Below are 16,339 nucleotides of genomic sequence, written 5' to 3'. Positions count from 1 at the left end.
CTAAGTTACAGAGAAAGGTTGAACAAGTTAGGGCTTTATTCTTTGGAGCGCAGAAGGTTAAGGGGGGACTTGATAGAGGTTTTTAAAATGATGAGAGGGATAGACAGAGTTCCGGAAAAGCTTTTCCCACTGAGAGTAGGGGAAGATTCAAAACAAGGGGAATGACATGAGAATTAAGGGACTAAAGTTTAGGGGTAACATGAGGGGGAACTTCTTTACTCAGAGAGTGGTAGCTGTGTGGAATGAGCTTCCAGTGAAGGTGGTGGAGGCAGGTTCATTTTTATCATTTAAAAATAAATTGGATAGTTATATGGATGGGAAGGGAATTGAGGGTTATGGTCTGAGCGCAGGTATATGGGACTAGGGGAGATTATGTGTTCGGCATGGACTAGAAGGGTCGAGATGGCCTGTTTCCGTGCTGTAATTGTTATATGTTTATATGGTTATAAAACTTATACAATTATACAGGGCATTGCTGCCAAACCTGATCATATCTCTTGTCCACGTGTACCTAAATTCACATTTCACACTGACCACTGAAGTAGAACCAGTAACTTGTCTCCTCCTTTGTTCAGTAATCATTGTTAAAATCTTGTGTAGGAAAGAAATGCAGATGCTGGTTCAAATCAACAGTAGACACAAAATGCAGGAGTAACTCAGCAGGACAGACAGCTTCTCTGCAGAGAAGGAATGGGCGACGTTTCGGGTCAAGACTTTGCTTCAGACAAAAGAAAGTCTTCATTCAAATGAAATTGAAGAAAGCCTGTATTCAAATGGAGGCTGGCAAATTCAACATGTTTGAATGAAACTAATCTGCCTCCAAGATAGGAAAATCCCAATGATGCATCGTGACACATTTCACAACTTTGCAGCCCATGATGAAGATTCATGCAATGATACATTTTAATAAATGTATGCTTAAAACGTTTCTTGTCAATTTCCATACTTACAAACAGCCTAAAAATATTTGAGACGGATGCCGGTTTCCAAAACATTTTAAATATTTTTACTTGGGATTTGTTCCCCACGTTCCTTTGCTCACCGCAGAAAGAAAAAAATACCCTTAAATTTCCGGTATAATATAAATACGTGTCAAGGGAATTTTGCTAAGATGGTATGTTTAATAAAAGGCATTGGGCTGTATTTACATTGTAAACTTAAACCTAAATTATAAAACTTAATTCCATTATTACCTTCCAAATTGCAAAATATTTGTAAAATCCAGTACGTTAAACTTGGATGGAAAGGCTATCTCAAAACCAAATCAGTTAATACAGGAGGAAAATAACCCATGAAGTGCAATTATGGCTTTATGAAAAATAAATCATGTTTGACAACTCTGCTAGATTTCTTTGTGAATACAACAAACAGGATGGACAAAAGGAGGAATCAGGCAAGAATAAAGCAGTAGATTTTCCAAATACCATTGAAAGGTCTTTGCAATATTCAGAGTTTGGGGAAAAACAGACACAGCAAGAAAAACAGACACAGCAAGAATCCCCTGGCCCCACCGAGTCAGTGCTGACCATCAAGCACCCAATTGCAATAATCCTACACCAATCCATTTTACTCTCTGTGCATTCCCATCACCTTATCAACATGCTTGGAGAACATTACAGTGGCCAGTTAGTGTACAACCCACATGCTTATGGGACGAGAGATGGGAAAGGCCACACAGCCACAAGGAGAATATGCAAAGTCCACATAGGTCAAAATTGAACATAAGCTGTGAAGCAGCAGCCCCATGAGCTATGCCCAGCTATATACATACCAGGCACGAGCCATCAGGGTAGGCAAGGTAGGCACTGCCTGCCGCAACTAAAATAATAAAATAGTAATTATTAAATATAAATAGTAAAGGCATGTAATAGTAAACGTGTGTTTTCATTTCCGGAAAATACGGTACTTTATTAAGATCTCTTAGGTAGACATAATTCTCCGTGCCTTTCATCTGCAGTGCATGTAACACGCGAAGGTCTGTGCAGCCCACGTGCCATCGACGATGCTTCAAGCTGTCAATTTCCAGGGGACTGAAGGCAGCTGAAATTCTGCCTTTGCCGTTCTGCGCATGCACAGCAGCATACAGCGCATGCGCAGCGCAAGTTTTTTGGCGGGTTTTTCAAACATGGATTGCCATTATCTTAAGAGTATCTTCAGAAAACAAAGATAGAAGAATGGAGTTTGTGTACAAATGATGTGGTAAGTAAATTTCTTGGTGGTATATGTTTTTAAATACCGTATTTCCCAGCAAAGAAGACGCTATTTTTTACCCAAAAATAAAGCATGAAAATTTACGTGTCTTGGAAGCCGAAGTTGGAAGGTTGTTAGCCAGGAAAGATAGACTTGGCTATCCCTCAGTACAGCAACATCAAGAACCGATGTTGCACTGAGGGATAGAGAAGTCTATCGCTCATTGCTGGCAGCTGATGGGATGCAGCTGTAAAAGGACGGCGCCGCTGAGGGGAGAGTTCCTTTCACAGCATGTTAGGAGTCTGGCCCTGGGTAAAGTTGCGGGCAGGGCAGGAGGGTTGAGAAGGAAGGGGTTGGGGATCATGCCAGCAACTCACTTGCCGCGACATTCCGGGCGCTGAGCCACCGCATTGTGGGGGGGGGGGGGGGGGGGGGGGGGGGGGGGGGGAAAGAGAGGTAACTCGGGTGGCTGCAAACACTTAAATTCCACCTCTGGCAGTGCTCTCCGTCTGAACATCTTTCACCTGCTGCTCGCCGACTTCGCTCGTCAGCAGCTTCCCGCAAATCCTTAAATTCCGACAGCATGATCAAGGGACCAATTGAGATTACTCGGTTGAAGGAATTTAAGGATTTGCGGGAAGCGGCTGACAAGAGCGAAGCTGACATACGGCAGGTGAAAGATGTTCAGACGGAGAGCACTGCCTGAGGTGAGCGGGCCGGCAGAAGGCGCTGAGGTGACGTCCAGTTACACTGTCCGGTCCTGAGGCCGCTCGCAGCTACCTGAGCTGCTTCCCTCCCCGGCCACAATGCGGTGGCTCCGTGCCCGGAGCGCTGCGGCAGCAGTGAGTGAGTTACTAGCATGATCCCCGATGCCCTCCTTCTCAATGCTTCAGCCCTCCCCACAACTTTACCCCTGGCCAGACTCACCCCACACTGTGAAAGGAACTCTCCCCGCAATTGGTTCCTTGAACTAGCATAGTCATTCAATAAGATCACAACTGATTCCGGTGTGCTCCTGTTTTTCCCACCATCTCCCCACCTGCTGTCACCCTCCACCCCCCACCCATTCAATAATTCAGAATGAAGGAGATTTGCAAGCCTTCGGCAAATTGCTTTCATTATTTTATTTTTTTTTGAGCGTGAAAAATTCTGTCCCACCAGCTTTCTTTCAAAATTTAGCAACTCAAAATGGGGGTGCGTTTTCATTGCCGGGAAATACGGTACTTTATTATGAGATTCGGCTTTTGAAGACTTTATAAAAGTCAACTAACAGCTTACGGAGAGAACAATCTGCGCATGCGCGGTTTAAGATTTTTTTAAAAGCCGACTGACTGCCTACCCTGAGTAAATACTCACGGCACGTGCCTGATGCATTATTTCTGTGCTTTACAGAGGATCAAGGGCATTCTACCCAATATTGCTCAGTTAACTGATAGGATGTATTCCCGTGACATTTGTGAGGAAGTGGTACAGTGGTAATTAGTCCCCAATTTCCCCACATTATACCAACGACCACATTCAAAAAACTTTTTTTGACCGTGAGGCACTTCGGGACATCTCAAGGTCATGTCATGTATTTTAAAATCCAACTGCTCTTTTTCACCATCCTGTCCTATAAGAGATAGGCCAGGACAAAACTAACTTTTGTTAGTTCTTCACAGCTTTAATGAAATTTGCATAACATTGTAAAATCTGTCTGAATTTGGTCAATGTAATCCCCTCGTATATTATGCAATCCAAAGGGTTTCTACAGCTATATTAATAGCAAAAGGATAACGAGGGATAAAATTGGTCCATTGGAGAGACAGAGTGGACAGCTATCTGCAGAGCCAAAAGAGATGGGGGAGATATTGAACAGTTTCTTTTCTTCGGTATTCACCAAGGAGAAGGATATTAAATTATGTGAGGTAAGGGAAACTAGTAGAGTAGCTATGGATACTATGAGTTTCAAAGTAAAAGAAGTACTGACATTTTTGAAAAATATAAAAGTGGATAAGTCTCCAGGTCCTGACAGGATCCCTAGAACATTGAGGGAAGTTAGTGTAGAAATAGCCGGGGCTATGACAGAAATATTTCAAATGTCATTAGAAACGGGAATAGTCCCCGAGGATTGGCGTACTGCGCATGTTGTTCCATTGTTTAAAAAGGGTTCTAAGAGTAAACCTTGCAATTATAGACCTGTTAGTTTGACTTCAGTGGTGGGCAAATTATTGGAAAAGATATTTAGAGATAATATATAAAAGCATCTGGATAAACAGGGTCTGATTAGGAACAGTCAACATGGATTTGTGCCTGGAAGGTCATGTTTGACTAATCTTCTTGAATTTTTTGAAGAGGTTACTAGGGAAATTGACGAGGGTAAAGCAGTGGATGTTGTCTATATGGGCTTTAGTAAGGCCTTTGACAAGGTTCCTCATGAAAGGTTTGATTTAAGAAGGTTCAACTGTTGGGTATAAATGCAGGAGTAGCAAGATGGATTCAACAGTGGCTGAATGGGAGACGCCAGAGGGTAATGGTGGATGGCTGTTTGTCAGGTTGGAGACAGGTGACTAGTGGGGTGCCTCAGGGATCTGTGTTGGGTCCTTTGTTGCTTGTCATGTACATCAATGATCTGGATGAAGGTGTGGTAAATTGGATTAGTAAGTATGCAGATGATACCAAGATAGGGGGTGTTGTGGATAATGAAGAGGATTTCCAAAGTCTACAGAGTGATTTAGGCCATTTGGAAGATTGAGCTGAAAGATGGCAGATGGAGTTTAATGCTGATAAATGTGAGGTGCTACACCTTGGCAGGACAAATCAAAATAGGACGTACATGGTAAATGGTAGGGAATTGAAGAATGCAGTTGAATAGAGGGATCTGGGAATAACCGTGCATAGTTCCTTCAAGGTGGAATCTCATATAGATAGGGTGGTAAAGAAAGCTTTTGGTATGCTAGCCTTTATAAATCAGAGCATTGAGTATAGAAGCTGGGATGTAATGTTAAAATTGTACAAGGCATTGGTGAGACCAAATCTGGAGTATGGTGTACAATTTTGGTCGCCCAATTATAGGAAGGATGTCAACAAAATAGAGAGAGTACAGAGGAGATTTACTAGAATGTTGCCTGTGTTTCAACAACTAAGTTACAGAGAAAGGTTGAATAAATTAGGTCTTTATTCTCTGGAGCGCAGAAAGTTAAGGGTGGACTTGATAGAGGTCTTTAAAATGATGAGAGGGATAGACAGAGTTGATGTGGACAAGCTTTTCCCTTGTGCTGTATATGTGGTTCATATATTTTCCGAAGTTTATCATGAAATATTTATGTTGTGCTGACAATGTTTGTTTAGGGTCAGAGGTCAAATATGACTGGTTACGTGTGTGACCTCACACGGAAGCATTATTTTCACAACTCAGTTACAAACTCTTGTGGATTTTAAAAAGCTGGAATGTTCATATCTTTAGCAGACATGCATTATCGATCTGTCGGTCTGAAAATAGCAATGGATAAGAATAATCTCTTACACAAATCTTTTAATGTACAGGTGCACAACCTTTTATCCGACAGCCTTGGGACCAGACACTTTTCGTAATTCGGAATTTGTCGGCCTTCGGAATGGAAATTTTTTAGCGTAGATTTTAATGGCTGGCTCAGTGGTAGAGTGCTCGGCTCATATCCGCAAGGTCGCGAGTTTGCGCCTTGATCCCGGCAGTTCCTCGGTCACGAGTTTGAGTCTTCAATGTAGTTTTTTCTTGCAGAATAAATGTCTGTATGAAATGCAGTGTGTTGAATGAATTCCTGAATTTGTAAATGTGACCGCAGCATTGAATCACCTCTCGCACTCATGTCACCCTAGCGGGGCTACATGCCCTTAGGCGGCCTAAGGCGACATTTTCACACTCTTATATCCGTGTGCAGCAGAGGCGACGTGCGTTTGGCGCCAAACGTGAGCTTTGGTGTGCAGACGACATCCTGGAAAAAATGTCCGGTTTCTTCCAGGTAGGCGATATACCCTCCCGGGCAATATACCCTCCACTTCTCTTTTATGAAGGGGATTTAGTTCCCCTTTCTTCCAGGACCGACCGGAGGTTCCGCTGTCACCTCTGCGGGCCACCCTCGGTGAACGCTCACTCAACTTTGTCTTGGGATTCCTACTCTCCCGCGCAATGTACCCTCACCTTCTCTTTTATGAATGGGGATTTAGTTCCCCTTTCTTCGAGGACCGACCGGAGGTTCCGCTGTCACCTCTGCGGGCCGCCCTCGGTGAACGTCCTGTCTCCCTGTCCCTGGGATAGCAGGGGGCGATCAAACAGCACAATACCCCCCTCCCCCTCCAACTCCAGAGGAATCCGCTCCCCGATGGGCCGCTACGGCGACAAGTGGCAGTTCGCCCACAGCCCGAGCTGCGCGACCCCAAGAACAAGACGTACCTTGCACACCATCAGCTTCTGCCCATACGGGGAGCGTGTGCCTCTGGAGTTGGAGCGGGGCTGGGCTGGAGTTGCTGATCTGGGATCTCCGTGCTTGCAGTGGGCCTGGGGGTCGGTGTCCCGATGAGGGGGCACAGCTCGGGCTGTGGGCGAACTGCCACTTGTCGCCGTAGCGACCCATCGGGGAGCGGCTTCTGGTGGTCCTGATGTCTCCCGCTAGTTTGCAGTTTTCCTCTGGAGTTGGAACGGGGCTGGGCTGTTGTTGGCTGTGGGTCTCTGGGATCTCCGTGCTTGCAGTGGGCCTGGGGGTCGGTGTCCCGTTGGTCCTGACGTCTCCGGTGACTGGCATTGTATGCTGGCATCGCCGACGTGAAGACAGTGCAAAGCCCCCGTGCCGGTGCAATGGACGGGGAGCTGGAGAGGGGAGGGAAGGGGTCACACACATGGCCGGGAAGCAGAGGGGTGTAGGTGGGGTGAAACTGAAGGGAGCGACAATCTGCTGCTCCCTGCCCGCTGAGTTAAAAAGTTCCCACGCAAGACTCACGATACACTGTGTATCGTGAGTCTACCGTGGGAACTTTTAAACTCAGCGGGCAGACAGCAGCATATTGTCAATTATTAACCCTCCCACGCAATATACCCTCACCTTCTCTTTTATGAATGGGGATTTAGTTCCCCTTTCTTCAAGGACCGACCGGAGGTTCCGCTGTCACCTCTGCGGGCCGCCCTCGGTGAACGTTTTCAAGGACCTTTCTTCAAGGACTGAAAAAATGTCCGCTATTCGGAGGTTTTCGTTATTTGGATCTTCGGATAAAAGGTTGTGCACCTGTATTACTTTATGTGACACCATTTGGTAACGTGTGTGACATTTTGGTTCACTTTCCAAAGAATGGCCCTTAAACATGTATTTTGCTTGTACAGCCTCTCATAAATGCAGTACTTCCAGTTACCCTTCAATGTAGTATATTTAAAATGTGAAAATGAACACATTCACCAATATGAAAACGGCAAGAAATCCAATATCCAAGAAACAAAACTGCCACCTTGAAAATAGCCTTTGCAAAATTACATAAAATTAAAACATTCTTAGAAAACTTTAAAATATTAGTTATTTTGCCCAAATGCAAAATCCTGATTTAGAAGTTTTGATATAGAAGCAACTGAGTTAAAAATAATTTTAACAGAAACCAGAATGCAAAATCCATTCTACTTCTCGCATTACAAGTGATATAGAAAGAGAATACTGCTTGCATTAGAAATCATTTGTAGCTTGGTTAAAAACTGTGCGGTCGTTCAAGGAGAAGAACCTCCCACCCATTGATTCCACCTATACTTCACGCTGCCTTGGGAAAGCAGCCAACATAATCAAAGACCATTTTCACCTTGTCTTTCCCTCTTCTCCCGTCAGGCAGAAGATAGCAGAGTTTAAAAGCATGCACCACCAGATTCAGGTACAGCTTATTTTTGGCTGTTTGCAGACTCCCTTAATAAACCAATAAAAAGTGGACAGTAATGAGAACATTGAAATGAAATGACAGGGTCTCCTTTCATCCTACAAAACAACACCATCTATAACAGCGAGCAGCACCGGAAATTGGAGGAACAGCACCTCATATTCCGTTTGGGGAGTCTGCATCCTGGGAGCATGAACATCGAATTCTCCCAATTTTGTTAGTCCTTGCTGTCTCCTCCCCTTCCTCAGTCCCCCTGCTGTCTCCTCCCATCCCCCAGCCTTCGGGCTCCTCCTCCTTTTTCCTTTCTTGTCCCCGCCCACCCCTGCCCCCGATCAGTCTGAAGAAGGGTTTCGGCCTGAAACGTTGCCTATTTCCTTCGCTCCATATATGCTGCTGCACCCGCTGAGTTTCTCCAGCTTTTTTGTGTACCATCTATAAATTGCACATATGTCACAAATGTTCTATGTTCATTTATAATACAAAAAGCTTTGCTTTGTAAAACTACTATTGATTACTACTTTTAATATTTTCAACACTGGAAAGAATGGTATCTCATAACAATGTTGAATGTATGATCATTTATAAAGCTACATCAAGCCTATGGTGTACTAGATGGACATACAAGGCTACCGGAGATAAAACTCCTAAAGGGCCTGTCCCACTTGGGCGTCATTTGCGTGTCATTTACGTGACATCATTTACGCGTCATGATGCACGCGTCGTGACGCGCACATGGTGCGTGGTGATGTAGGCAGTGACGCGTAGTCGCGCGAGGCGCCCCCAGGATTTTGGGATTCACAAAATCTTCGCGTGCCACCTGCGTGCCGCGCAAATGACGCCCAAGTGGGACAGGCCCTTTACTAACTTCTTATCCACGGCTTTTTCCTGAATCGCACTCCTCCACCTAACTCACAAGCTGCCTTCCACTAACAACCTCCCTCAGTCAGGTCCACCTGAGCTACACCATCTCAGCTGTGATCCCTTACATTTCACCTCTCAAGGTATTGCACACACAAAGGCATGTTCCGCTTCCTTGTAATAACCTACTAACTTTGGAATTAAACAAAATTTGTACATCTTTGAAAGTGTGAATTTAAAACTAAAAATACTGGAAATGTTCAATATGTCTGGCAGCATCTGTGGAAAGAGAAACTGCATTTACATTTCAGCTGATCATAACTAGAGGTGTGGGGGGGGGGAGATAAATTAGTTTCAGTTAAAGAGAGTGTGAGGGAGCAAAGGATAAAAAAGGGAAAATCTCACAGAAAATGTAATAATCGAGCCAACTTGAAGATGGGCGATATGCAGCAGACAGAGTTGCAACACAAAAAGACTATTTCCCCGAAGCGCTTGAATTTAGTTTACTTTTAAGATTAATTTATTAACATGTCTACAGAGATAGGAAATCTTTGTCCAACATGCTATCCAGATTTTGCTATACACGAGTACAATAGATGAAACTTCCAAGTCTTTGAAAATTCGGATTTGGCACAAGGAGGATATGCAATTTCTTATTGTCTTACTTAATGAAGTCCAGAAAACTGACACATCCACCAATTTGTAATATTTGACCTAAGTTTTAGTCCACCAATCTATTTCACATTCATAGGTCTAATCCCTTTGGATAACTAAAGGGAAGATCCAGCAATCAGTCACAAACCATCTTTTCCCATCGGAACAGAGTCCAGCTCTGCCACCACTGTCCCTTTGCAGAATAACTGGTTTGTGCTAGACACACAAATGTGTCAGGAATTAATTCAATAATTCCTCCTGGCTCAGACCCATGTATGTTGCCCTGGAGTACATTCATTATTTGGATAGCACAAAGGAGAAAATACAGAGTTACACAATGAATCTCAACAACCTGCTTTCTTGAAATCTGCTGTTCCGTGTGTCACCATTTACTACAACCAGTCTGATGAAGGGTCCCGACCCAAAACGCCACCCATCTAATCAGACATGCTGCCTGACCTGCCAAGTTACTCCAGCACTTTGTGTTTTACTCAAGACCTAGCAGCTGCAGTTCCTTGTGTTTTCATGGCTGGTCCCTGAATACTACCCAAATTTTAGAACATATGTTTTAAATAGCAATCTTGTCTAGTTGAGAAGAGGTTAGAACTGGGATGCACAAATGATTTATGCAATTTAGTACATACAGAGATGCTAACATACATTCCTTGCCTATTTAAGCAATCTACCTAAAAGGCTGTAAAACATTGTAATTATACCTGATTCCACCACCTCCTCTAACATTTCATTCCAGATATCAACCACACTGTCCCTTTAAAACCTTCTCTCAATAAACCCATCTTGTGTTGTTTTTTTCAATATCCCTGCCATGATTAAATAACGGGATGCCACAAGATGCCGTAAGGTCTGAATGACAATAAAGGAATTCAATTCAATTCAAGGAAAGATTACTGTCAAGGAATTCCTGTAGATAGCAGCAGACGAGTATCAGCACCTGGTCTCTGGCAAAGAAAAAGTGGGCACAGGAATCTTGTGTTCAATTTATTATTATTTATGTTAATTTAGTATATTTAATTTAGTATAATTAATGTTAAATTAGTGAAAACACTAACAATTTCAGTTAAACAGCCAGCTGTGTAAGTTCTGATTTTACTGAATCCCTGTTGGAGATTTTACAGCATAAAAACAGTTTTTATCCACGAGTAGTTGCTTTACTCAACAGCCAGAAATCTGTAGCATCCCTTTGATCTGGCATTTTGTTGGTTCACATACTTGATCAATGGTGTTTTATCATTAATGTTTTATTATTATTAATGTTTAGTGTTTTCGGAGTCATTCGTAACTGTCACTGTATGTCATGTTGTTACTTGTGGGTGGAGCTCCAAGGCAAATTCCTTGTAAGTGAATACTTGGCTAATAAACTTACTTACTTAATCAAAAATTAATTTTACAGCAAGATCAAAGTGCGCTAGTCTCTCAGTATGCAACACTTGATAACCTGTAGCCTTTTTATGCCTCCAGTTTTTTCACGTTAATTTGAGTTTGCACACTCGGTAAGTTTTGCTAATGCAATTGGGTTTTGCGTATCCTTCAAGTACACACATACCCAGTGCTATCAATCATGCACCGACTATGCTCAGAGTTTCACATCAATTTAATTTGATGTTTATAACTGGCTCAGCAGAACAGTGAATCATACACCAAACAAACGCACAGAAGGTCACCAGCATGATCGAGTATGTCATCTATTCGCAGAACCATTCTTCACCTCTCCACCATCAGATGACCTCCTTCACAACAAAAATAACAATGCTGTCAGTCCACTGCACTAATAAGGGTCGATTCTCGGCTGCTGAAGGTGTCAAGATTTGAAGGAGACTTTGAATAAAGCCAGAATCTCTCCGGTGGATGTGAGCTTTTCCAGCAGCACTATTTCTTCTACCATTGCCCCAACATATTTTTTTGAAGCTATCAGAAAGAAAAAAAATTAACTGGTGTGAACACAAGTGCAAAATGCTCGTAATGTTTTAACTTCCCTTCCTTGAGCTGTCTCCCAGGTCTATTGTAGTATTGTCTGTATATTCATATTCATCTTGATCCAAAGTTTACATCATCTTGATCCAGGCAACTCTAAGCTGCATAACTTTTCATTCCTCAAGCTTCTGAAGCTAAATTATCTGTTCCTTTGTCAGCAATTACCATTTTGCCCTCCGATTCCTTTTTATATAATTCTTATGTGCAAGTTCTTTTTATCTAACACATTATTCACAGAAGAATAAGACAGTTTTTCCTTGTAAAATCAATGTTATTTCTCTCTTTCCATAGCTCCACTAATCCTGGTATCATTAACACGGTTTTCCAAAACACTTCCCCAGAAGAGATCTGCAGCATTCTTTCCTTCTTCTTTGGGCTGGAGAGGAAAAAAGTGAACATGCACTTTACACACACAGCTATATTTCAATAAAACTACTCTTAAGATATTTTGGGAGTAGAAACACAGAATGCTTGTCATCATTTGGGGTTATAAAATTTTTTTAAACACGATTCCTGATTTATATTTTATTCCAACCTCACCATGGTTATTCCCCAAAATAATATCACTAGAACTTTTCAAAATTGACTCTTAAATGGAAATCAATCAGCACCTGAACAGAATATCACTGCAAATGGCCACCCAATGTCCAAACAGATCATTCAGGTAATATACAGGTAATACACAGATTGATCCAAAATAATCCATTTCTGCCAGACTTTTTTTTTTGAAATTCAAACTACTTCTCACTGATCAGCCCTTGAATTTTTTAAACGAATGTCAGTAACATACTGTGGCTTTCCTCCTGTTAAGCTGCAAGACCCAAGATTCGGGTTGAGACACATTTTTTGGGTCGAGACCCGTCTTTAGACTGGTCAAAGTCAGGTCAAAGGGAATGTTTTGACAGGCACAACCTCCAATTACATTTTGTATTCACTCCCACAAACCCTTGACCCCACTGTAGCTATCATCAGGTCAGATGTTCAAATGCCACTCCCACCTGATCATGTACTTCTAACAGCATCTCCAACACTCTACAACGCCAGGTCGAATCCCTCGCCTCCCCTCCAAATATCTACAAACCTTCCACCTCAAGCAACCTACTGCCCAACAGGACAAGTGCTGCTCGGGAAAATAATATTCAACAAAGGTATCATGGAGCTCTTGCTCAGTGGAACATGGCTGCCATGGTCCTTGCAAAGACCTGTTGCACAAGGCCCATCAGATTTCGCTTCAAGCATTGAAGAAGTTTTAGCATACCAAGCATTTTTTTACAAAATACACCCAATCCAGGAAATGAGTTGCTATTGTGCAATAATATCACTCAATTTTGAAGTTTAGTAAAGATTGATAAATTCAGACCACTGCATCACTGACCAAATTTTGTTGCACTTAGGTACCACATGAGGCAGCATGTTGGTGCCCTTTTCCACCTTTCATTCCAATGATGATGAAATGCCCACGCCACACACTAATTAGTTGATGCCGTTTGTGCTGGGCATTGATTACCTGTGAAAGCGCATCATTGCAGGAAGATTGCTTGAAGCAGGAAAATATTTTTTAACATAATGAAGTGTCTACAATATTACAATCACGAGGGACATACATTACATATAAATGTGTGATGTACGAATCCAGCAGACCCATTAACTGGAGCTTCAAATGCACTTCAGCATTCAATACGGGACAAAAATAAATGTTACTTCTGCAAGAGTGAAATGTCTTCTACACAATGAAAGGAATACAATGCACTCCGATTACACAGAGTATTCCATTTTTAAACAGATTCGACAGATGATATGAAATCCTGAACAAATGTCTCCCTCTGCTAGTTGTTTCACTAGTTTCCTAGTTGTAAAACACAAAGTCCTTGAGTAGTGCTTGAGTTACTCCAGTTTTCCGTGTCCATCTTCGGTTTAAACCCGATTCTTCTGCAGTTTCTTCTTCCACATACCAATCCTTTGTGCTGAAATCACCTTGATTTGCCACCAATAATGACTGGATTGAGTAGTACAAAACGTTATGAGGAAAGATGTGGATGATTGGAACATGAGCATTTAAAACGAGTTCTGAACATTAATTTACCCAAATTAAATTTATATTATTCAGAGTCTTGTTCTCTGAATTTGGGAACTCTGAGAACAATTTGCGTGTGAGGAAAACAAGTCTCCGAATAATGTAAATGTTTGAAACATAGTGATTAGGGAAGAGGATTGTGGCATGCTGCAGGAGAAGACAGGTGAAATAGCAGATGGTTTTTAATTCAAATGCAACTAAAATACTGCACTTTGGGAAGTGTAACATGGATAGTCAACAACGGTAGTATTTTTGGCAGCAGGGAAGAGATGTGTGAATATGGACAGGAAAGAAGTCATTAAGCTGGAAAGAGTACAGGGGGAAAAAAAAGATCACAAGGACATTACCAGCAATCAAGGACTTGAGTTACAAAGAGAGGCAAGATAGGGTGGGATTTCATTCTCTGTTGTATAGGAGGATGAGGGGGTGACATTGCATACAAAATCCTGAGGTGTATACAAGATGAATGAGCAGTCTTTTTTCCCCAGGGCGAGCAGTCCAGAACTTTTTACTTAAGTTTAGAGATACAGTGCAGAAACAGGCCCTTTGGCCTAACAAGTATGTACCGACCAGCGATCCCCGCACATTAACACTACCCTACACACCCTAGGTTCAATTTACAATTATACCAAACCAATTATCCTATATGTTTCTATCCTATAATTACCCTGTAAGTCTTTGGAGTGTGGGAGGAAACTGAAGATCTTGGAGAAAACCCACACAGGTCACGGGGAGAACTTACAAACTCTGTACAGACAAGCACCCATAGTCAGGATCAAACCCATGTCGCTGGTGCTGTAAGGCAGCAACTCTACCGCTACACCACCGTGCCGCCTACTGGAGGACATATTTTTAAGGTGAGATGGAAAAGATTTAAAAGCGACCTGATGGGCAAGTTCTTCACACAGAGAGTGGTGCGTATACAGAATAAGATACCAGAGGAAGGCATAAAAACAGGAACAATGGTGACATTTAATGAAGATTTAGATAGAGACAAGAATTGGGGAGCTTTAAATGGGATTAGGGCCAACACAGGCAAATGCAACTAGCTCGGCTATAAAATCTGGTCAGCGTGGATGAGATAGGTTTCCATGCTGTAGGAGTCACAAATTTTAAACAACTGGCAGAATGATTTGAGAAGAGAGTTAAGACACAGGATTCCTAGTGACATATTAAGCCATTGGGTAATCTTGATGACTCAACGGTAAAGCCAGTTGTGTGAACAATCCTGCATATCGCACAACAGGAGGGGTAGTGGAGAGGTTTAGCAGGATGATACAGGAACAAAGTAATTTCAGATACAGTGCCCTCCATAATGTTTGGGACAAAGATCCATAATATATTTATTTGCCTCTGTACTCCACAAGTCGAGATTTGTAATAGGAAAAAAAAAAAAAAAATCAAAAAAATCACATGTGGTTAAAGAGCACATTGTCAGATTTTAATAAAGGCCACTTTTACACATTTTGGTTTCACCATGTAGAAATTACAGCTGTGTTTATACATAGTCCCCCCCATTTCAGGGCACCATAATGTTTGGGACATAGCATAGCAAAAGGATTTGAGTATAGGAGCAGGGAGGTTCTACTGCAGTTATACAGGGTCTTGGTGAGACCACACCTGGAGTATTGCGTACAGTTTTGGTCTCCAAATCTGAGGAAGGACATTATTGCCATAGAGGGAGTGCAGAGAAGGTTCACCAGACTGATTCCTGGGATGTAAGGACTGTCTTATGAAGAAAGACTGGATAGACTTGGTTTATACTCTCTAGAATTTAGAAGATTGAGAGGGGATCTTATAGAAACTTACAAATTCTTAAGGGGTTGGACAGGCTAGATGCAGGAAGATTGTTTCCGATGTTGGGGAAGTCCAGGACAAGAGGTCACAGCTTAAGGATAAGGGGGAAATCCTTTAAAACCGAGATGAGAAAAACTTTTTTCACACAGAGAGTGGTGAATTTCTGGAACTCTCTGCCACAGAGGGTAGTTGAGGCCAGTTCATTGGCTATATTTAAGGGGGAGTTAGATGTGGCCCTTGTGGCTAAGGGGATCAGGGGGTATGGAGAGAAGGCAGGTACGGGATACTGAGTTGGATGATCAGCCATGATCATATTGAATGGAGGTGCAGGCTCGAAGGGCCGAATGGCCTACTCCTGCACCTAATTTCTATGTTTCTAATGTAGTGTAAATGAAAGTAGTCATGTTAATTATTTCATTGCATATCCTTTGCATGCTTGAAGTCTGCGATTCACGGACATCACCAGTTGCTGGATGTCTTCTCTGGTGATGCTCTGCCAGGCCTGTATTGCAGCCATCTTTAGCTTATGCTTGTTTTGGGGGTTAGTCCCCTTCAGTTTTCTCTTCAGCATATAAAAGCATGCTCAATTGAGTTCAGATCGGATGATTGACTTGGTCACTCAAGAATTGACAATTTTTTAGCTTTGAAAAACTCCTTTGTTACTTTAGCAGTATGTTTGGGATTATTGTCTTGCTGTAGAATGAGCTGCCAGCCAATGAGTTTTGAGGTATTTGTTTGAACTTGAGCAGATAGGATGTGTCTATATACTTCAGAAGTCATTATGCTACTACCATCAGCAGTTGTATCATCAATGAAGATAAGTGAGCCACTATCATCAGCAGCCATGCATGCCCAAGCCATAACACCCACAGATGAGGTGGTATGCTTTGGATCTTTGGCAGTTCCTTC

The 16,339-nt window shown here is 42.4% G+C and overlaps 1 protein-coding gene across 3 annotated transcripts in view; it reads right to left on the bottom strand.

The window, feature by feature from the left end:
* The window catches only part of deptor (DEP domain containing MTOR-interacting protein), an 87,823-nt gene that overhangs the window by 51,046 nt on the left and 20,438 nt on the right, over positions 1 to 16,339 (bottom strand). Inside the window, exon 1 of one of the 3 annotated variants that reach the window (XM_055634618.1) lies at positions 1,772 to 1,800. The exons of the other annotated variants lie outside the window; for them this stretch is intronic. Within the exon in view, the coding sequence (XP_055490593.1) occupies positions 1,772 to 1,785 (14 nt within the window). The 5' untranslated portion in view covers positions 1,786 to 1,800. Of the gene's footprint in view, positions 1 to 1,771; positions 1,801 to 16,339 lie in introns of those variants that run through there. 3 annotated transcript variants of the gene reach the window in all.

The sequence above is a fragment of the Leucoraja erinacea genome, chromosome 4 (assembly GCF_028641065.1).
Source record: "Leucoraja erinacea ecotype New England chromosome 4, Leri_hhj_1, whole genome shotgun sequence".
In the NCBI taxonomy this organism is placed as follows: Eukaryota; Metazoa; Chordata; class Chondrichthyes; order Rajiformes; family Rajidae; genus Leucoraja; species Leucoraja erinaceus.
Note: the sequence above shows the minus strand (reverse complement) of the source record. Positions and strands in the feature narration are given on the sequence as shown.